We start from the raw sequence: 21,631 nt of genomic DNA, 5'->3' as shown, positions 1-21,631 counted from the left end.
ACAACAATATTTTGGTTCCAGATCCTATATTTCATTAATTATTTTTAGTAATTGAAAGAGGCTAGTTGAATTATTATTTAACTGTAGTTAGGAATCGTATGTTACCACTAAGCTTCAATTGTAAACTGTGATCCCGATATATTAGGAAGTAAGTTTTAATACACAACATCATATCTTTAGCCTTTAATTTTCTTACTTTTTGTTTTGTAATGTTTAAATTGACCTTATTGTATATGTTATTAAAAGCGGATTCAGAATTTAAAGATTATATACTTATGTTATAATCTCAAGGTAATATACTTAATAAACGAATTTACAGTCAAATACTTAAAAATATTTAATAAATTTCTTAATACAAATACAGAGTTTGAACAAAAATTATTAAACTCGTGTTCTAAACATGCCCCGAGTTATAGCTATAATTTTTCGAAACTTGTTAACATTTTAAGGCACTCTAGCGCTGTAGAATGTCTGTCATATTTATTACCGTCATCATTTATAAGAAGAAACTAATAGGTAGACTGTACGATTAAGACTGGAGAGCACAATTTGCTGTGGTCCTGTGGACCATCAAAGCTGAAGCTATAGAAAATTTGAGTCAGCTAGATCTGGACTTTCAGAATAGCAATTAACGACCCCATATTAGCTCTGTTCAAAATCGAACCCAAATCATTAACCGAACCGATAACTTATTGATATCGGATTATCGGGGTAATAGATGGTGAACAAATTAAGATTTTATAATTAACGGCTTAACGGTTTGGAAACGGATTACTCAATTTTCTTATCGGGTAAACCGTTAACCCGTTAAGAATTTTTATATTTACACTTTTACCCCCTATATATATAAAGTACTATTGAAACCCTAAATGGCTAAATCCCTAATTTCTATTTTCTAATTCTCAATTGTTTGCAGCCACCGGAGGCAGGGAAATAGTCAGTTTCGTCTCTCTTGAACTGAGAAGTCAAAAAATCGAAATCTCAATGATTAATACGTGTATGTCTGCATGAGTAGTCTTGATGATATTAAAAATTTGATTAATACGTGTATAACAGTATTAGTCTTGAAGACTCTTCAATTAAAAAAAAATACCGTTTGCTTAGATCTTAGATGGTATTAAAAATTTAGTATTGATTTGAAACTGCTTGGTATTGATTGAATGATTGTTCAAAAAATTTCTATTTGGTTTAAATGATAAGCCGCCCGATAACCGCCCAATAATTGTTAATCCGATACCAATCCGCCAGTTATCTTATTGGATGATTAGCGGATTACTACATTTATAATCCGATAATCGTTAAGCCGAACCGTTAAGCGTAATTATCCGCGTGATAAGCACCCCTACCGCATAGGCCATAGATCAGGCAAGATCGAAAAATCAAAATGAAAAAAAGAAAAAAAAAAAGGGTAATTCTCCTTCACATGAACAAAGTGTTACTCCTCCTCATGAGCATACACCATCAGATTCCATTCCGCGGTGCTAAAAGATGAGCGACAATTGTTAGAAAACAGTTTGTACCAAGACAGAAGCATCTGATCCATGGAAGACTTCACAATGCTGTCCACAAAAATCACTATCACTCATGAGTGGGAATGAATAAAATACCTTTCTTGTAGCCAATAGACCTAATTACAAAGTGAAACAATTAAGATTGTCTTGTAAATGAATTTTCCGAAATGTGCCTGGTTGGTTAGGGAAGATGATTTTACTCGAAGAAAACAGTATTCCAGGCGGTACATTTTGGAATTTTTTTGCACTAAAAGTGGAAACAGCTCTGAAATCATTTTCATAATTTTGATAAAACTCTAATTTACAATCTACACCGCAAAAATGTACAATAGCATTTGCTATTCCTGGAAAAAAAATTAATGAACAACAGTTGATATTACAATAATGGGAAAAGTAATAAAGGAAAAGACCTGCCAAGAATGATGAGCTCAGAAATTGGTACTTATCCATTGAATAGCTTCCTGAATGGTCCATCCTTGCGATCTTTTGCAGCTTCTGTTAAAGCGAGGAATCTCTTAAAGCCAGTAGTAGCTGCACCTCTTCCAAGTGCAGCTGCTCTGGTCAGCACATCTTCTCTTGAAGTGATGGCCCCAGGTGATGATGCTACGTTAGTTATGGCCGGTGCTATTGAGGTGTTTGGAGCAGATGGTACAACTGAAGGGGCCATAATGGTCGACTGAGAGATACCTGACCCACGTTTGTTGAAGTCATCCAGTATGCTCTGCTGATCAGCTTTTTTCAGGCCCTGCAATCACAAAGTGCATTCAAGATATTGTGTACAAATGAGAAAAGCATGAGAATCGACCAACAAAAAGTGAGCAGCTAGCACAATAGCTCTCGTGCCCCAGGATATGAATGAAAATTCAAGATCACTATAAAGCTTTCTAAAGTAAATTGATTGACTTGTCAGAGCTTCTTGCTGCAACTTATAGCCTTCATACTGAAGTGAACTGAAGATTAGAGTCTCCGTATCATTGACACTAATTTTGGGTTATAATCTCTTAAATAATCTTGAAGAGCACTCTGTCAAAGTTAAAAGCAAATAGAGTATGACCAAGCAAAGCCATGTCTAGGGCATATTCGTCTAGCATGTTAGGCACCAAAATCGTCATTTTGTACTCGATAGTTAGAGTTATATAGAGCACTAAGAGCTGAAGGTAACAGCCTAACGTGATCATCTAATTTAGAAATTTAATCCCAGTCCCATGCTCTAAATGGAAAATAAAGAGTTCCACCAAATTGCTAATATCTTATAGCAACCTCAGAAATAAAACATTTTAGATTGAGAAAACGCTGGAGAATAAAATGAAGAGTGAAACCTTAAGCTCCAAAAGCCGCTGAAACTCTGCAAGTGTTCCCTCTGGCAGCAGTGCACAGTATGTATCTGCCACAGAATCTATTGGAGATAGTATGACCTAAAAGCAAACCAAATTCAATATACTATCCGGACCTTCAATATACAAGATCATTTTTGAGACTAACACAGCTCATCAATCACTGACCTTCAATAATGCTTCTGCTTTGCTCATCTCACGACTAACAAATTTAGAATAGCTAGCAGCTCCTGCTGTCTGTTCAAAATAGAGAGGTTCACAAAAAGTTTAAGCCAATGTTGTTGTTTTAAGTTTTGTACCAAGGGCATTCAGAGATTTAGCAATGTTTTTAGTGGAGCAATAACTTCAACAAGACGAACTCAGTGCGCAAAATATTAGTGACAATGGAAAAGACTTCCTGCGAGGATTGAGAGATATTATAACTGTTTTTTCTGTAACAGTGTCGTCTCAAATTCATCAGGAGACTGAATGTTTCAAACAAGCAATGGTCAGCTTTGCTTATTCGGCTTTCTACGACCAATCATATGGACAGTTTCAGCTATCAGCCACTTTATTTCATCAAAACTACATATTACATTATTACTTCAGGAATGAAGTGCAATTACTTGCTTGCCCTAAAGTAAAGAAATGGAAATTTATAGAGAATGACAGAGCTGGGGAAAAAATGTCAGTTTAAAATATAATTAAACAGAAAAAGAAAAAAGGAAAAAAATCAATAGAAGGATCCACACTTCAGAAATGCTGGCAAGCTTACTTGTTTTCCAAGAGAAGGAATTTCCAGCAAAATAGTCTTTACTGCTTGCGTATCCAAAAGCATCTGCAATAATGCCGTGCCAGTTAAATTAAAATTACATTAAGATGATCACCATTTGATAAGCTACAAGGCGCTGACATTGCAAAAATTATTAAGGCGTGCGCTAGTGAGCTCAAACTGCTCTAGTAGTAAAAGAGCCAGCTTGGCTCACCCCACAGTCAAGATTTTTGCTGATGAGTAAAACTTTATATTGAAGTGATAGTAAGTCAAGATTATCAGTACTTGCTGTGCTCCAGTCTCTGATATCTGTTTGCATTTGAATATATTGTGAAAGAACCGTGGACTGAGAGACGACGCAAGCTGCATAATGATGAAAATGTGAGGCTTTTTTTTTTTTTTTTTTTTTTTAGCGAAATGATGCAGAGATCAAGGTATTTACACAGGTAAGCCTTAGAATTTTTTTTTAAAAAAATTGCTTGAAATTGAAGACAATTTTTACCTTATCCAAAAAGAATTGGAAGTAAATGGGAGAGAGAAGGCTTCCGAGCACAGGAATGCTACTGGTAAGGATCGAATTTATGCCATTGACGTACCTGCAGGAAATTTACAAGCTTCAACAAATCATAAGAAATGTTTTAGTCAGAAGGTGGAAATGGAGGAGGTAATTAACGTACTCGGACTGATCACCAACACTTTCGAGAGTACTCCATGGAACACGAGTCATTGCAGCCATCTCAGAGTCAAACTTTGTTTCTATTCCGTGCACTAGTGTAATCAATGATTTTGTAATAACTGCTGAAAATTCATCCTGAAAATGCATTCAAACACTAAGCAGTGGCACCATCTAAGAAAATTTACAAATCAAACTAGTAGAGCATTTTTGTACCTGTACTTCAGACATATCCACTCTATCTGCAAATTGAGCATCAATCATCTTTGAGACATTATCTGCTAATTCACCACACTGGTAACATGATAAAATGGAGTTTGGCATGAGTTTGAAGAGACAACAGAAAAGAAAAGAGTATTAGGAATTTCTCTGTTAATTTCTATGATGACTGTTCCTCATCACCTTAGCTTGTAAATTATAATTTCATTAACCCTAACGAACTCAAAAAAATGCTTCAAGGAAGGTCATCTAGTTCTGGACCTTTTCTGGTCATTGATTAATGGAATTCTGATTGAGCATGCATAAGTGATAAGACGCATAACTGGATGTGTTATTAAATAAAATTCCTAAATTACCAGTACAAGGAGAAAACTGACCGTTTTGTGACAATACTCTGCAGTATTTACTATGTAGCAGATCACCCTTTCATCCTTGTCCGATGTCTGGAAACAATGTTTCATAAGAAGTAAGTGGAGAATTTAGTAGTAGAAAACGATAACTAAGCCTCCAAATGAGAATTCAGAATATACCTTTATCTGTCCTTCAATACCTGTGGCAGCTGCAACAATTCCTGTACCACCCTTTGGCAATCTAGAGAAAAGCTTGGTAGCATAAGCTTTAAGAACTTTTTGAAATGCCTATTACAAAGAGATCAAGGGTATTAGCTAATGTAGACCCTTGGCCTAGTCACTAATCTGGAAGTGTAAAGCCTCTTCACTCGTACCAGTTTTGGGACATTACATCAATGAATATATTCTAGAGGTATTGTAAATTTATGCTAATGAATGACATAAGGTGTCATTTCAAGTTTAGAAAGGCTAGGGTCCTAACCCTTTGTTACCGAGGTGAATCCATGCCAAACGTGATCATCTGACATTTCATTTGTATGTCAAAATGGATTAAACTCTCCTCCTCAAAAAGATAAACTACCCTCACTCTTCTTTTCCTCAATTCTCTTTTTCCTTCCCTTTTTGTTAGCCTATAAGAGGGAACATGGGAGATCACAATAATTATAGAGAGGTTCTAGTCAGCTCTTAAATTATTATAAACTTTTCTTAATGAACTTTCACAACAGAAGAACCTATACTAGGCCAAGAGGCACACAGCAAGCATATTATTTTAAAAGCACCTTAAAGAGATTAAACAATGTCTGGTTTTTCGTCAAAGCACTGCATCGCTTCAAGCTCCTCCTGATGATTACAAAGACCTTAAGAAAACAAAAAGAAACAAGTTAGTGCAAGCAGAACAGGTGACCCAAAAATTGTCTAATGTACCATCTCCGCAATCATATCTTCTCTATAGATTATGCAACATTTCTGTAATATATTTGCTCCATAGATGATGCAGCATTTGATGACATAGAAGCTCAACTAAATAACAAAGTAATCCCAAAAACTGTTTGAATTAATGTGCACCTGATGCGGCACTACAGCAAACACTGAATACTTTACCTTAATGCTGCTAGATAAAATATTAGTCTGACTTCCCTCCTCAATTTCCCATGTCTCTTCCTAAGTATGAGAAACAAATATTAATTAGTAGGACAGATCTATTTAAGGAAAAGTAACTGTTATTGCTATTGACACTTATACCAGTATTTCTTTCTCCAAACTGTCCATAAGAGTCTTCTCTTCCAGCTCTACATAAACTGACAAGTGAGGTTCAAAGCACGATGAAATGATCCCTCGGAAATTGAACTGCGATGTAAAAAACATAATATCATTCACCTGCTTGAAATCCGTAGAAAAACAAAACTGGAAGGGTGATGTTTAATGTCTAGAAAGCAGAATAAGAAAACTTCGGAAAGACTATTAAGTGCGCATGCTCGCAGAGCACCAATTTGTGTTCCATATAATATGTCCAAATAAATGTAATACTAGAGATCTCTGCATGCACTATGAAAGCATGTCTGCCTTCCCCTTTCATCACAGCTTTTGTGCAGTAAAATTTACTGAAATGGATTTTCCCATCTCTGAATTGACGCAATTTATGAAATCAGCATCTCTTATAGCAGGTTAAGACTATTAAATTATCAAATTCTGACTAAACGAATGTGTTCAGGAAAATTATCAAAAATCTTGTGCAGAACGCAAATAGGACAATTAATGAAAGGAAGGATGCCCCATCAGCATATCAAAACTTTACTGTAATGGTCCAAGTAGTTCATCCCTCTCATAAGTCAGAAGGAATGTGACAGAAGATAGAGATGGAGACAATCATGCATCTGAGTCTAACAAAATCCTAGTATTGTACGACTACATGGGTGATCAACAGTAAACCATTTGTAACACCAACAACCAATGTTGTCAAGAACCCAGAGAAAATACATACCCCAGCTCCCGGCACCGATGGATCTTTTTGTCCATCTTGTTCCTGACAAGACACACAAGGCAGTATAAGCGTCTGTACAAGTTAGCATTATCATATCCAACTTGCCATGATGCTACAACTAAAAGAAAGAAACTCAGACACATACGTCATGTTGACTACCATCATGAGCAGCAAGCTTTTTCTCATACTTTTTCCGAATGTCTGAAACTGTCTGGCTCTTGTTTCCGCTCCTTTCTGTTTCTTCACTGTCATCTACAGCATCTTTACTGCGGGTCCCACCACCAAATTTCTCTGCTAACTCCTCTTCAAATTCCAAAGTACGCTGCAGAGCCTAGAAGTGCACCCACAAGATTTTTCAAACAATACAAGTGAAAAGCAACATAAAGACAAATGTTGATGTGTAAATAATATGTAAAAGATAAAACAGTGAAATTGCTTTTCCACCTTCCAATCCAAAGTTAATTTCCTCTGATGAGTGATCCGTATTATATGTCTGCTGCCAAAAATGGAGGAAAAGAGAACTTTCCAAAAGGGAAAGAGAAACAGGTCTTGGCGTGTTTATGCTTCTATTTTGTGAATACCGAATGTGTTGATTGATCGGTGGATAAGCGCAGATTTGGTAGGGCTTAAGGAATAAAGTACATATGGACAGTTTTATTATGAATTACCGTTTTCTAGTTTTCTGAAGGCTCGGTAGCGCGTGGTAGCAAAAAGTAGTCCATTTAGCCAAAAGCTCGTATTTTCTCTAGCATCAAATATATATCAAAGAAGGATTTCAAGAATACAAGAGAGCTAAGAAGCTACAATGGAGATTAGAAAAGCCAGACATAATGCTTTAAACAACCTGTATCAACAGCTAGAGATGTGGGAAGTGGAGACAGAAATGTATAAACTAGCACGACCTAGCCAAAAGAAGGGTAAAGACTTTAACCAAGCTAAGAATATTAACGAAAATCCCCAACAAGTATTGACGTGAGATAATAAGATCAAAAAAGAAAGATGGAAGTAACTTGCTGAATTGCTCAGTACATTTTACGAAGATAACTAAACAGATCTTTATCCATGACAATGAGAAACATTAGTTACATTTGTAGAATTAGGTCTGCTAAAGTGAAGTATAAAAAAAAGGAAAAAAATATAAGGGTTAGAAAAGCATGTGGTCTAAATAGTGCTCTGCATAAGTGCCTTGGAGTAGATTGGCTAACCAAGCTACCAATGTTATATTAAGGAAAGATGCCTAATGACGGGAAAAAGTACCTAGCTATCAATAAACAAGATCAAAGGAGATCTCTAAAGTTGAGTGCAATATCATGGTATTGAACTTATGGATCATTTTTTAATTGAGAATTTTACGCTCTCAGTCACCTGGCCCAAGCTTATAACAAAAATGAACCATGTTTTTCAGCCTTACCCGGATTAGCCCATATTTTATATAATTTGAAAGCTAGGTCACTTTCCCTATTTCTCTTCTTCAACCCAGCCATCTCTTGATTGTTAGTTGACAAACTTGATAATTTGTTGTGTTTGGAGCTCAAATTGTGGTTAGGGTATTGATTTTATAAGATTTGGGTGGTAAAAATTCGACTAAAAAGGTAACCCATCATTATTGTACAAGCTTGAAGAAGTGGGTTTGAATTTTTCTGATTTTTGTGATAAATTTCGAGTGTGTTGTTTAAACTTGTTGGAAATAGTCTAAGAAGGTTGTCTACAAAATTTGAAGTCATTTGTTGGAGATTTGGACTGGTTTTGAACAAGAATTACAGCTGAAAATTGCAAAAAAAATGTTCGTCTCTACAACTACCGACATGTTATACACTTTTATACACTATTATAAAAGGTTTACATTGTTTTTAGGGCTTTTAATACATTTGACCGCTCGGCCAAATATATTTACAGCCCCTAGCCAATAAACATATATATTTTTTATTTTTTTGAGAAGGTAACAACTGACCAATATACATATATTATACACTAATTATGAATAATCAATAATTTATACATTTGCTGACTTTTTTTTTGAGCGAGCGGCTATTTAAGTTAATTTCTCTTGTTTTTTACAGGTGTATAAGTACTGTACAAATTGTAATAATGTATAAAGGTGTACAAATACTGTTGCAAATTGGCTATGCGGGTGTAAACTGAAAAGTGTGGCTACGTGAGTGCGAAGTGCTGTGTTGGCTGTATATATTGAAAATTCCCCTTTTTATTAAGGATATTAAACTTATAGCATACAAAGAAACTTTGGGGAAGTGCGATAGAGCAAAGGCTAAGTGCTAGCCAGCTGAATGTACATAAATTCTGATCGGAAACCTATACCAGACGTGATCCAGCCAGAAAAAGCAAGTAACCTTTTGGTCTAACATGAGTGCCTTCAGTAGCTTTTAAAGTCAGTTTCATCTCTTTAATTATGTTAGGAGCAGCAAGTAGTGTTTACTTTTGTCATATCGAGTAGTTCCAGTAAACTCTAACCCATCTGTTGAAGTGTCTGTGATCTTGCTGCGCCTTTAATTCCTTTAACGTGATATTTTATAGCCTTAGAATCATTTGATCAATGTCATGCTATAAAAACAGGGTACCACGTCTTGTAGACAAAAAGTCATTTTAGGTCTCTAAATCATTACCTATGCTTCTAAAATCTTTAGAGCAGATATGAATGAAATACTTTGGTAGTGTTAAATTTATCCTTTGGGAAGTGTATCCACCCTCGCCCTTTCTCTTGATTACCCCTAGTAACCATATCTTCCTATATGTTCACTTCATTCTTTCTACCTAAGTTGCTCGGACCCGAATGCAGGTGTCCGATACAGGTGCAAATCTAGAGGTCGGAGACCTTACCCCTACAGTGGGGTTTGGGGATGGTAGTGTACGCAGACCTTACCCCTACCCTAGGGTAGAGAGGCTGTTTCCGATAGACCCCCGGCTCCCTCCCTCCAAGAACTCCCCACCTTGCTCTTGGGGTGACTCGAACTCACAACCTCTTGGTTGGAAGTGGAAGGTGCTTACCACTAGAGCAACCCACTCTTGTCACTCTTTCTTAGATAAGGTATGCTATTTTCTTCAAATTTACCCTAGTTTTGGTTTTGATTTCGGGAATCAAATTGTATCTCGTCTCGAATTTTTCCTTCCGTCATAGTCAAAGTACCCAAAATTATTTGACCAGATCCGGTACGGATCCCATACCGACACCCATACTAGTGTCGTGTCGACACGGGTGCAGCACCTAAACTGCCATGCCAGAGCAATTTAGCTAACAATAATGCTGACAAAACAAATGGATTTCACTCTACTTGTATTGGCAGGTTACTTGACTGAAAACATCAAAGTTGAGAAGATGAACATCAAAATTTACAATTCAGCTGATGGAAAAACGACTGCTAGCAGTGTTAAACAGCAGCAATGATTGAGGAAGTAGAATTAGTGTCAGATGATATTTTCATCGGGACTAGGATTTCCAGGGAAACAATTAAATCTGATCAAATATTAAAAGTAAGATTCTAAATTTTTCATACACAACTTTAGAAACAAGTTAGATTTTGCTAGAAGGCCACAGTTTGAATTCATGCACGTAGCATGAAAAGAGAGAAGTTCAAAACGACTTAAGCCCACAATTGAGAGAAACTTACCATCAACAAGGTCGCAACATCTGGCTTTTCTTTCATACTAACAAGGATTTCCACAAGTTGAGACCTAGAATACAAATAAGAGAGTGAGATAAAAGAGAGGTTGAGACAGTAGGAGGAAAGCAAAGCAGATAACACCTTATTAAGGAAGAGTATGCAAATAAAAATCTTTACAAAAAAGTTATTGTGGTTAAATGTTATTCTACTAATGATAAAAGGGCATTATCAGTTTGAATAGGGAAAGTTAGTGTGCTGTTGGAATCAATGACAAGAGACTGCGTTTTTGCTAGTAATAACCATGATGATACCATGGAAAAGTCCTTTGCAAGGTTAACGAAGCAATGTAATTTGAGAAAAACAATTCCAGGAACATGTGAGCTTTTAAGGTATATAAGATGCTGGCAAGGAATCACACAGGAGAATTCATTTCAACATGGTTTCTCACAACTGCTTAGATTCATCATATTATTCATGCTTTCTCCGAGAGGCAAAGAAAAGAAAAAGATAAGGTGAAAAGATAATAAAATATCCGACCTTGTCAACTTGCAGAACTGGATACAAAGCAAATAATCGACATGCCATGAACGAGGGAAAATTTTCCAAATCTCCTCATTTGTTCTTAGACGACGCTTGATCCAAGCATATCTTCTTTCAGTCTTGTCCAACTTAGCTAGTTCTGCAGTTGCAAACGCGATAGGCTATAAGAACCACAGACATCCAACATATTATAGATCAATCAAACTCGGCAATAACAAAAGATAAAGTAAGTTGGACAAGCCTGCTCCTTCAAAAATCTGCTGGTACGAGGTAAGCTCTCTATTACAAAAACTTTTCACCAATTCTTCTCTAACAGAAGGTTCGAGAGCATCAACAACTAAGCATGCATCTGATAACTGCTGCAGTAGATTACTTTCTTCTGTCTCCTTCCCTGTGCCTAAGCTGTAATGATGAAAGGAAGTTAAAAGACCATGGAAACAAGAAGGAACAAAGACATGCAAAAAATCCCAACTGAAACTTTCACTTTATTCATTTCTTGAAAAATATCAGAATAAAACTGTATCTTTTGTCATTATTTTTTTCTAATTACAAGTATCTTTTGTGATTAATATCCCCTTACCAATACTTAAGCAGAAGCATTTCTTTTACAAGGTGCTTCACAAACTGGTGAGGCTGGAATGCGAGTGGTCATGCTACAATATTTAAGAACAAGAATTTAGAAATTTTAATGAGCTCTGATTACTTTAATTTGGAGAAAAGAATGCCAGAAACTTTAGTCACCGTCTTCTTATACTAGGTGCTTCACAAACTTGGCAAGACTGGATGTGAGTGATCATTCAACAGTACTTGAAAAACAAGAACAAAATTAAGAGGTTGGGAGCATTTTACAAGTTTTGATTACTTTAATTTGGATAAAAGAATAACAGAAACTTTAGTTTAACTCAAAGAGACAGATTAAAAGAATAACTGGGGTATTTCCTATGAGTGTCATACCACCAGAATCTGACAACAGAAAATTCCATGAGTTCTACGCACAATAGATAACCACAGATAAGCCAGATGAACAAGTTTAACTAGATATGGAAAGTTAGTTAGGTAACTACAACTACAGTAACTTTCTGGAGGAGAAAGAAAAATCTTTCTTCTGTCTTTCCTTTAATATGTGAGAGCTCTTATCCAGAAGAACCTACCACTACAACTTTTAAGAGAAGTACACATGCACAGAATGTTGATTCTTGAATTGACAAAGGTACATATGAACTACCAAGGCGGATAAGAAGACAAGTTCATTAAAGCCAATCTAATAAAGTGCCATATTTTCTTTTCTAAGAAGTATTTGCCAATCACGTTCAAGAGTAACATTACAAGAGTTTCGAGTACACACCTGGAGAAATCAGAGAATACATGTGACTTGAGGACTTGTTTGATGCTCTTAAACTTTTCTCTAAGTTCTGTAATTTTAGGAATATCCCTATAGGCTTCAAAATGACTACATAGCTGGTTTACAGCCTGAAACATCACAAGATAGGAATTAGAAGCATATCCATACTATTTGGGGAGAAAGACGGCATTAGAAGATTAGCACGAGAAGTGTGTGTTTGTTAGTTGCTGAAAGGCATTTAGTGATATGTACATCTTCATACAGTTGTTTCAGCAAACACAAATTACAAAGAGATAAGCTGTATCTAAGAAAGATAATGAACGTTTGCTAATATATCAGTATTCAAGCTAACCTATTGCACACAACTTAAATTCACCTCACAAAGAGGGGAAAAGAAAAAAGGTGGGAAGGGGGGGCGCTCAAAAGAACAAGTGCATTTTTGAGATAAGTCAAATATAGGAGTATTCTCAAGAAAAGTTTACCATACAATTGTAAGGATTTTTAGTGGCGATTAAACTAGAGCTCCAACTCATTACAGTGCAAAAATAACGTTTGTGTAGAAACGTATAATTTTAAATCACCAGCATCCAGATGAAGCGTTAAGACGAGTGAAGCCTATAATCATACACTAACATTGACCACATAAACGTTAAATTTGTGAGCTGAAATAATAAAATGAAACAAAAACCTCCTTTTATACACCACAGTACTGTAAGAACAATGGGTCAACACAACACTTTTCTTATAGGATCCAGCTCCTCTGGTTTAGCAAGCAGCATAATCTTTCAATAATAGAAGTTTCAAGTATGACTAAAGCTAGTGCAGAACATGTGTAGTTGTTCCAACAAGCAACAGTTATAGTAGCATATTGGCAGCGATGGTAATTGGTGAAGGTTAGTGAAAAGGTTACGACGAGCAACAGACAAATACCTCAAGCTGTGCAGCTGCCTCTTTATAGTGACGTTTTGATGCCATTACTTGAAGTTGCTCTACCGCAGAAACTGTCATAGGACAAATGAAATGTGTTGAGATGATGTATCTATTGGACTAAAGAAGGCATGCATAGATGCTCTTTGTTGATAAGTCAAATTACATAACGTCTATGATTAATAAAAACAGAAATTTATTTTCCTTTTCTCATTATCCATGATCTGCTTTTGTGAGGAAATTTGTGTTAGATCATGCTCTTTAATAACACATACACTTGAATTTCTTTGTCTTTCCACGGCTAGTAAAGTATCTGATGCTGGGGAACGTGATGTCACAGAACATAGATAAAGATCTTTGTGCAAACGAACTATGGGAAAACAGTCTTTAAAGTTTCCATTCATTCCGCTTATCTATATACACCTACAAACCTTACCTCTACGAACTTTAATTTTTTAATCAATCATTTAACCAAAGTAAATAGCCTTTAAAATCATACCAAGGTGATTCAAATGTACCAAAGTGCTAGATGAGCCGCTTCGAGTAGTGTTCCAAATGGAATAAGATTGTTATGTCATATGGCATGTGGGATAAAATAACCAAACAATTTGTTCTGATAATTTTATCCTACATATGGTTGAATTTTTGCTTCAGGTATAAGCAATCTTGGGATTAGTTACACCAAAATTGTGGTATTACTTTATAACACACATTCACATTCTGTGGTAACGATCCCAGGATTACTAATCCCGGGATAAAACAACAAAATCATACATTTGGCTTCTTCAAAGCTTTCTTCCAAAGTCTATTAAGAAAGCCAAGGTTAAAATTGAAAATAAAAATTTATCCAAGTTTATATAGTGTAAAACCAAATACATGTTTTATATTATACCCCGTATATCCCATTTTTAGTTCAATGAACCAAACATCTACCAATAAAAGTATATATTCACTAAATAATCCTGTCATTATTTGATTCTTGTATTATAATACCGTCATTATAATCCCGGGATGACTTGTTCCCAACCACACGACCCCTAAGGGTGCAAAAAGTCAAACTACGCATATTCCTTTGTTTTTCTTTTTCATAATCACTCCAAAAACAATACTACAACAATAAAAAAAAACAGTGTAATCCCACCTTGTCCCTAATAACTTCGTTCCTAATTTTGTCTTTCCCGGTGTGCCCGCACATCCATCTCAACATCCTCATTTCATCTAACTTCATCTTCTAGACATGGGACTTCTTGACAGGCCAGCACTCCGCCCCATACAACATAGTCGGTCTAACCGCCACTCTATAGAACTTGCCTTTAAGTCTTTGTGGCACATTCTTATCGCACAGAACCCCACAAGAGAGCCTCCATTTCATCCACCCCGCTCCAATGCGGTGAGTAACATCCTAGTCAATCTCTTTGTTGCCTTGGATTACAGACCCAAGATATTTGAAACTATCCCTTTTGGGGATGACTTGTCAATCAATCTTTACTTCCCCTGCTACTTCAGGCATCCCATCACTGAACTTGCACTCCAAGTATTCTGTTTTCGACCCACTCAACTTGAAACCTTTAGACTCCAGCGTCTGTCTCCAAACCTCCAACCTTGCATTAACCCCATTCGCGTTTCATCAATCAGTACTATGTCATCAGCAAATAGCATACACCATGGAACCTCTCCTTGTATGCGTCGCATCAGCACTTCCAACGCCAGGGCAAACAAAAATGATCTAAGATCAGAACCCTGATATAACCCCATCTCCACAGGGAATTGTTCTGAGTCACCCCCCAAAGTCCTCACCTGAGCCTTAGCTCCCTCGTACATATCCTTAATCACCCAAATGCATGCTACTGAAACACTGCTAACCTCTAAACATCTCTATAGGATCTCCCTCGGGACTTTGTCATAGGCTTTCTCTAGGTCAATGAACACCATATGCAAGTCTTTTTTCCCCTTCCGATACTGCTCCACCAATCTCCCCACAAGGTGTATTATGGCTTCGGTAGTTGACCGCCACGGCATAAATCCGAACTGATTCTTGAAAATAGACACACTTCTCCTCACCTTCCTCTCCACCACCCTCTCCCAAACTTTTATAATGTGACTCGGCAGCTTGATACCCTTATAGTTGTTGCAATTATGGATATCACCTTTGTTTTTGTACAACGGAATCATCAAACTACGCCGTCAATCTTTTGGCATCTTCTTCATCCTGAAAATAACATTAAACAAACCAGTAAGCCACTCCAAGCCTGTCAGACCCGCGCTCTTCCAAATTCTACCGGTATCTCGTCAGGCCCAGTCGCCTTACCTCTATCCATCTTAAGCATTGCCTCCTCAACCTCCACAACCTTAATACGCCTATAAAACCCAAAATCACTCTGACTCTCTAGTTCTCCAACTCATCGAGGACGATGTTCCTGTCTCCTTCCTCGTTCAAGAGTTAATGGAAGTACATCTGCCACCTATGCCTAATACACGCCTCTTTTACCAATACCTTGCCATTTTCATCTTTGATGCACCTCATTGTGTCCAGGTCCCAAGCCTTTCTCTCTCTAATCTTGGCTAACATGTACAGGTTCCTGTCCCCACCTTTCCCCGCAAGATCCTCATACATCCGTTCAAATGTTGCAGTCTTAGCCGTCGGGACTGCTAATTTCGCCTCTCCTTTAGCCTTCTTATAACACTCCCTATAAGTTCTCTTCTCCTCCTCGTTCGTGCTTTCTACTAGCTTCAGATATGCCGTTTTTTTGGCATCCATTTTTCCTTGGACTTCCCCATTCCACCACCAGTCCCTTTTGTGGCCCCCCGAATATCCTTTCGTGACCCCTAACACCACTCTAGCAACTTCTCTAATGCAGTTCGCAGTCGTGGTCCATATACTACTCGCGCCCCCCGACTCCTCTAGGCCCCCATGGCCAACAACTTCGACTATCACTTTTCTCCTCTCTTTTCTTTTTTTAGAGTCCATCCCTCTCTATTCCTCTCTTTCAACCCAAAACATCCATAAACGAAAGTCAAAGTATTTTCTCGTTGCACAATAACACGAATGAGCCATCTTTACTTTCTCTCTATGAGAATAAGTTGTGATCCAGCCATCTAGCAAAGTCTTGAGCACTTAAAAGGATATAGAGATTAAAGGAGGTGCAGAACATTTCACTTACACTCAAAGGGTCTCCCCTAATTCCTGAAAAAATATGGACAAGATTTGATTTTACACACTCATCGAAAAAATGAACGCTTAAGTCTCTAAATGGAAGTCTCTCCACACCAATTCATTATCCCATAACATCTACCTTGCTTAAAAGGTAACAAACCACATGCTCAAAATTCAAAATATTTTTTTACCCAAACAAGCGTAGCATCTGAAGAAAAGCTTGTGCAGACAGAAGATTCCTATTCTATACATAATAAAATAATAAAATTCAGACACCGCTTTCCACAGATAACAAAGTGCATATAGTATCTGAAATAATAAAAGATTTACTTGTTGCTTCAACAATATACTTTTCAAGCATGGAGAAGGAAATGATTTGCCAGCAGTCTTTTTACAAGTGCAAAGCCAAAAGAAAATGCAAAAGAAGAACCTTCACAATGAAAGATGACACTAACCTAGCATGGTAAGGCGGTGAAGGGCAGTAATCGTGGTTGTTATGTGCTTCTTTGCAAAATCCAATTTTTTAATATCGCGACATATTTCTTGAACCATTGTTTCACTTTGCTCTGCTTTGGTTTTAATTTCTCGAATCTTATTCATGAGTTCCTGGTTTAAAAAAGTCAAATAGTGAATAAGAAACCACCAAAATACAAATAGTAATATAAGATGATTTTACTATATCTAGAGCCAGTAGATTTTATTCTTCACACAGTTAAAGTTTCTGCCATACAACAGAGACGAGAGAAAGTCTAAAGAAAAGACCTGCACAGCACTCGTAGCTGCAGCAAGATCTTCTCTGGCTTTGGTTCCAGAATTACTCTGAAAAAATGAAAGGACAAAATATAATGAATACATAAATCAGAAAGCAAATATCATGAAGCTTCATTGATCAGCAGAAATATTGATAGCAATTTATTAATTAGGTGATCTAGCTGAATTTAACATTCTAAGTTTCCCATCTCTCCTATCTCTCTTTCTCTCATACCTTCAAATTGACCAAATAAAAGAAAAATAACTAAAAAGAAATAAAAGCATCATACGATGTGGTGAAAACATTAAAGTACTTTTAACACAATCTCAGAGGTATAGAATTTACTGTCCAACCTGCATTCTGGTACAGATTGTCCAAGAAAGTTTTCTTTTGATGAAGTAATACTTTCATTGATGTGTGGGAAAAACACCCTATATAAAAGCGGTATACAAAAGGTAGTGAATCTAAACAACAGATTGTCCAAAAATATTCAGCGGCAATCTTCTTTTCTTATAATTTTCTATACTTATGAAAAAAAAGGTGAATTACAAAGAACTGAATACATGATCTAAAAGTCTTTTCTGTCTTAGCCTTGTCACTAGGGCCACATTGTTAGCAACAGTGGGCAATCAGATAACCACAAATTGCATATAAGGACCTCAAATAAATGCAAACTGTTTATACAGTTTATCTGACAGTTGTTACAAATTCATCTAGCTTTCGTCATTCATGAAAATGTTTGAATGTTAATCAAATAGCTTCAATTTTTCACTTGATAATTGTCAACCATGATCAGAAACAAAAATGGAACCACATATGATGGATGTTCAAAATAACTTATCACCTTTTTAACATTATCACTTATCATAATACGGAATGAATTGGACATGAGTAGAGTAGAATGGATATAAAAGATTATACTCCCCACATCAGGTAGTTTGGAATTGAGGCATAGTTGATTGATTCATAGCTTGTTCCAATATGACAATGAAACCTTTTATCTTTTAATTTTACATGGTGTAACATCAGAGAGTAGTTCTTCTAAATTTTAAGAATAGTCAAGATTTTGTCAATTAATTAAGTAAAAGAACAATGAAACTACTGATGGGATTTTGGTGTCTGTTTACAATGAGCTTTCTACTTGAGGCATCAGCTTTTGCAGACTAAAGGTTATAATCAGCATTCATATAAAATGATGTAATCATATGTTAATATTTGTACCCAAAGACAAGCAAGGCAAAGGATAGAGAAAGATATATAAGTGACAAGAAATTCACCTGTTGCCGAACAGCAGTCAGTATTTCAGCATCAACACGACGAATTTCACTATGTATCTTCTGCATAAGGGGCTCAACGCCAGATAGAGATGCTTCTGCACATCATTCATGTGTCAACTAATTTTTGGAGAAACCGACAAATTTGACTAAGATAAGCATGCTTAAGCTTAGCCAGGATAATGATATCAAGTCTTAAATTATATTTGAGACATATGTCATTGAGTAGTTGTTCAAAAACTACACCTAGCTCTCAAATATTTTGAAACTTTAAGCCTTAGTGGATCACCAGTAAGCTTTTAATTCTTACATTTCAGACATTTTTTGTTTCCATTAGAGGAACATAAACCTTATGCAGTTATATTGCCATTTTACAGGTTAACTATTACTGGTCGAGAGTAGATGTGGACTGTAAACCAAATTTTTTGCCATTGCAACAGGATTCCGGTGGTCAATGCCCAAAACTCACCTTCTTCTCCACTATCCACAGATACTAGTTCCTTCCGGAAATAACCATATAACGCTCTCATACATTTCCGGCATCAATTATATTAGAAACAAATATTGTCACATTGCAATTATGGATAGCTCGCCAGAAGGAACTGTATTAGTGATTCATTTGCAAAATGTCAAAGACACTCTTAAGATCAACTTCAAACTACCTCTATACTTTAACCCTTTTAGTGAATATCCTCAAAGAACTACCACCTAGATCAACTTCAAACTCCCTCTATCCTTTTACCCTTTTAGTGAATATCCTCAAAGAACTACCACCTAAAAGGAAAAGTCCATTATCCATTTAACTTTGTCATTTAACTTTGCCACTATGTGGGATTATACTGGGTATGTTGTTGTTGTTGTATATATCATACGAAAGAACAACTACAAACTCCAGAGAAAAAATTTTAATCCGTCCTTAAATGAGCAAAGACTAATCTTCACGCGACACAACCCTGTACTGAACATTCAATGCATATCTAATGCCTCAATATTCCTTCAAAGTCCAACTAAACTCAAGGCAAGGAAATGAGACTTTCAACCTAATCTTGAGAAAACTACTTCTACTTTTACTTTCACACCATCAATTGGTACAAATAAATGGTCGACTTTATGAATCCCCCAATGCTTGTCTCTAACGTCTACTTATTACACCTCTTTTGTCACGCAATTTTATGAATGGATTTACTGCAGTTATCCCAAAGAAAAAGGAAAAGAAGGGAGCAAAGAGAAATGATTTCAGCAGCAAAAAATATAACTGGTGAAATGGATCAAAGACAAATGTGAAACAGAAAAGGCTATAAATTGATGTTTGATCAATAAAACAAAGATCCTTATCATCATACTATCTATAAATTATTAACGCGAGTTTGAAAAAGAGAAGGAAAAGTAAACTAAGTAAATCTAATGTAATGTGGCAGGAACAGTACTACAAATGGTCACCTTTTCTCTCTGTTCCTATACAAACAAGCTTGTAAAAGTCATCTCGTCATGTAGTCACTCTTGTCAACCTGTCACATCTCTGGCAGATAGTATTATTGTTTTAATTGATTGAATAAAAGGGAAACATTACTATAGTCCAACTTCTAATAAGAAATTGCATCTTCAAATGTGATCTGTCCTCTAAACTCTAAAGTGGTTCTCCCTTAAACCTTGAAGAGTAGGGATGTGCATGTGGTTTTCTGGTTCGCTCTTGTGCTATTTCAGATTCAATTTTTGGATTTATGAATAAGCAAACTAAACTGAAGTGTAGTAAGTTTGGTTTGGTTCTTTTAATATGAAAACACGGGTTCTTCATGGGCTTTCAGCTGAATTCAGAATCTTTTTTGAAATTCCACCGACCTGCTTCCAGTGAAAAATAAAGACTTACTTTTATTGGAAGTAGCTTTGGTTTACAGTCCATTTCAAATTCTTAGAGAAAGTTCCTTTCAAATCTTCTAAAGTATCTGAGCCATCACCTTGACACTTGTGGAACTTATAACTTATGGTTCCTTCCAAGACTCTAGTATCCATTGATCTAACGGAGGGTGAATTTCTTCCGTCCTTTTCACATAAGACAAGAAAAGCATTTGCAATTACTCTACTATGGACTTTCTAGGCACATCATTTCTCTATATTCATCAATGTAACTAACTCAATAATATTAAAGTTGATCGTCTCTTGTTGGATTTTTTTGGTTGATGTGAATTTTTTTGAGAGTTAGGCCCTCCATTTGGTTTCAATTTAAAATCTGGTTTAAAAAGGCTACCCAATATTGTATAGATTGTTAGTGCAAATCTATACTGTTCAACGAGATACCAAGTTAGCGTGACATATAACTCCAAAAAGTAAAATAAAATAAAATATAGTTGCTCATGCTCAATCAGTCAATAGTGCCAGCAATGCTATATGTCCCAGCTACAAATCAAACACTTCAAAAAATTAATACATATGCCACCATTTGATAGTGAGGACAATCTAAAGTGAGACTTTATAGATATAAATCTGATATAATTAACCTGAAATTGGGAAAAAATTAAATTTCCTACAGTTCAAACCGAAATCTCAACCAAAACGCTGTAAATTCAGTTTTTTCGTAGAAGTCTAAATTCAGAAATTAACTACGTCAGATTCAGATAGGGAACATTCAGAACATCAGCAGCATTGGCCTAAAACCCTAATTCAATAAATCTGTATAGTAAATTAAGCTTGAGATTTTTAAAAAGTAAAAGGTTACCAGTGGGAAACATCTGGTTGATGTAATCCAACGTGTTCTGCTTATCGGATGTCGCCATGATTATGATTACTCACTCCGGAGGAGAGATCACAAGAGAGAATGATTGAGGAGTGAGTGGGACTATTCTATAAACACAACAGAGTATACCATCATCTTCTAGCTTCCATGAAAGAGCAAGATCCAAAACACTGAACCGGAGTCTCTACCCATTTCTTCTTTTTTTCTTTTTTCCTACTTCGGTCTTTTTTATTTTTTTCTATTTCTTTTATTTGGAGGCAACTGACCGGTAAATATACTTGCAAATTACTAGTTTCTACCTCTATTAGTATTAGCAATATATTTGAGTTATTTAGATTATATGTAAATAATCTTAAATTTTAAATTTTCTCGATAAATATAAATAATTATTGGATATTAATTAAAAAATATTACATAAAAAAATTAATTATTTCTCAAATCTCCTAATTATAAATTCATTTTTTTTGTACCATTCT

General features: G+C 36.0%; 1 protein-coding gene across 6 annotated transcripts; it reads right to left on the bottom strand.

The window, feature by feature from the left end:
- Nucleotides 1-1,396: 1,396 nt before the first annotated feature.
- Nucleotides 1,397-21,400, bottom strand: LOC107794431 (vacuolar protein sorting-associated protein 53 A). 6 transcript variants are annotated; one of them, XM_075228153.1, is made up of 25 exons: nt 21,138-21,397; nt 18,428-18,522; nt 17,162-17,218; nt 16,855-17,005; nt 13,249-13,319; nt 12,322-12,446; nt 11,218-11,378; nt 10,974-11,115; nt 10,443-10,506; nt 6,965-7,150; nt 6,820-6,861; nt 6,081-6,185; nt 5,940-5,999; nt 5,618-5,695; nt 5,019-5,126; nt 4,866-4,931; nt 4,486-4,563; nt 4,274-4,407; nt 4,099-4,192; nt 3,882-3,959; nt 3,600-3,662; nt 3,014-3,082; nt 2,831-2,926; nt 1,922-2,256; nt 1,397-1,559 (listed from the first exon to the last, which is right to left on the bottom strand). In XM_075228153.1, exons 1-24 carry the CDS (start codon nt 21,193-21,195, stop codon nt 1,954-1,956), a joined length of 2,484 nt encoding a protein of 827 aa, XP_075084254.1. In that variant the 5' UTR covers nt 21,196-21,397; the 3' UTR covers nt 1,397-1,559; nt 1,922-1,953. The 6 variants fall into 6 exon arrangements, with proteins under 6 accessions (XP_075084254.1, XP_075084256.1, XP_075084257.1 ...); XM_075228156.1 differs by lacking the exon at nt 1,397-1,559 and adding an exon at nt 19,865-19,943 and having other exon boundaries at nt 1,657-2,256; nt 21,138-21,375; XM_075228157.1 differs by lacking the exon at nt 1,397-1,559 and adding an exon at nt 19,865-19,932 and having other exon boundaries at nt 1,657-2,256; nt 21,138-21,375.
- Nucleotides 21,401-21,631: the final 231 nt, after the last annotated feature.

The sequence above is a fragment of the Nicotiana tabacum genome, chromosome 13 (assembly GCF_000715075.1).
Source record: "Nicotiana tabacum cultivar K326 chromosome 13, ASM71507v2, whole genome shotgun sequence".
NCBI lineage: Eukaryota > Viridiplantae > Streptophyta > Magnoliopsida > Solanales > Solanaceae > Nicotiana > Nicotiana tabacum.
This window is presented reverse-complemented; position numbering and strand designations above follow the sequence as displayed.

Excerpts from the sequence above, each read along its gene's own strand:
- LOC107794431 (XM_075228153.1), bottom strand. The coding sequence starts at position 21,195 with ATGGCGACATCCGATAAGCAGAACACGTTGGATTACATCAACCAGATG. Across the intron at positions 6,186-6,819 it reads CATCGGTGCCGGGAGCTGGG|TTCAATTTCCGAGGGATCAT; the intron begins GTATGTATTTTC and ends TTTACATCGCAG. Across the intron at positions 6,000-6,080 it reads GTTTGGAGAAAGAAATACTG|GAAGAGACATGGGAAATTGA; the intron begins GTATAAGTGTCA and ends TCTCATACTTAG.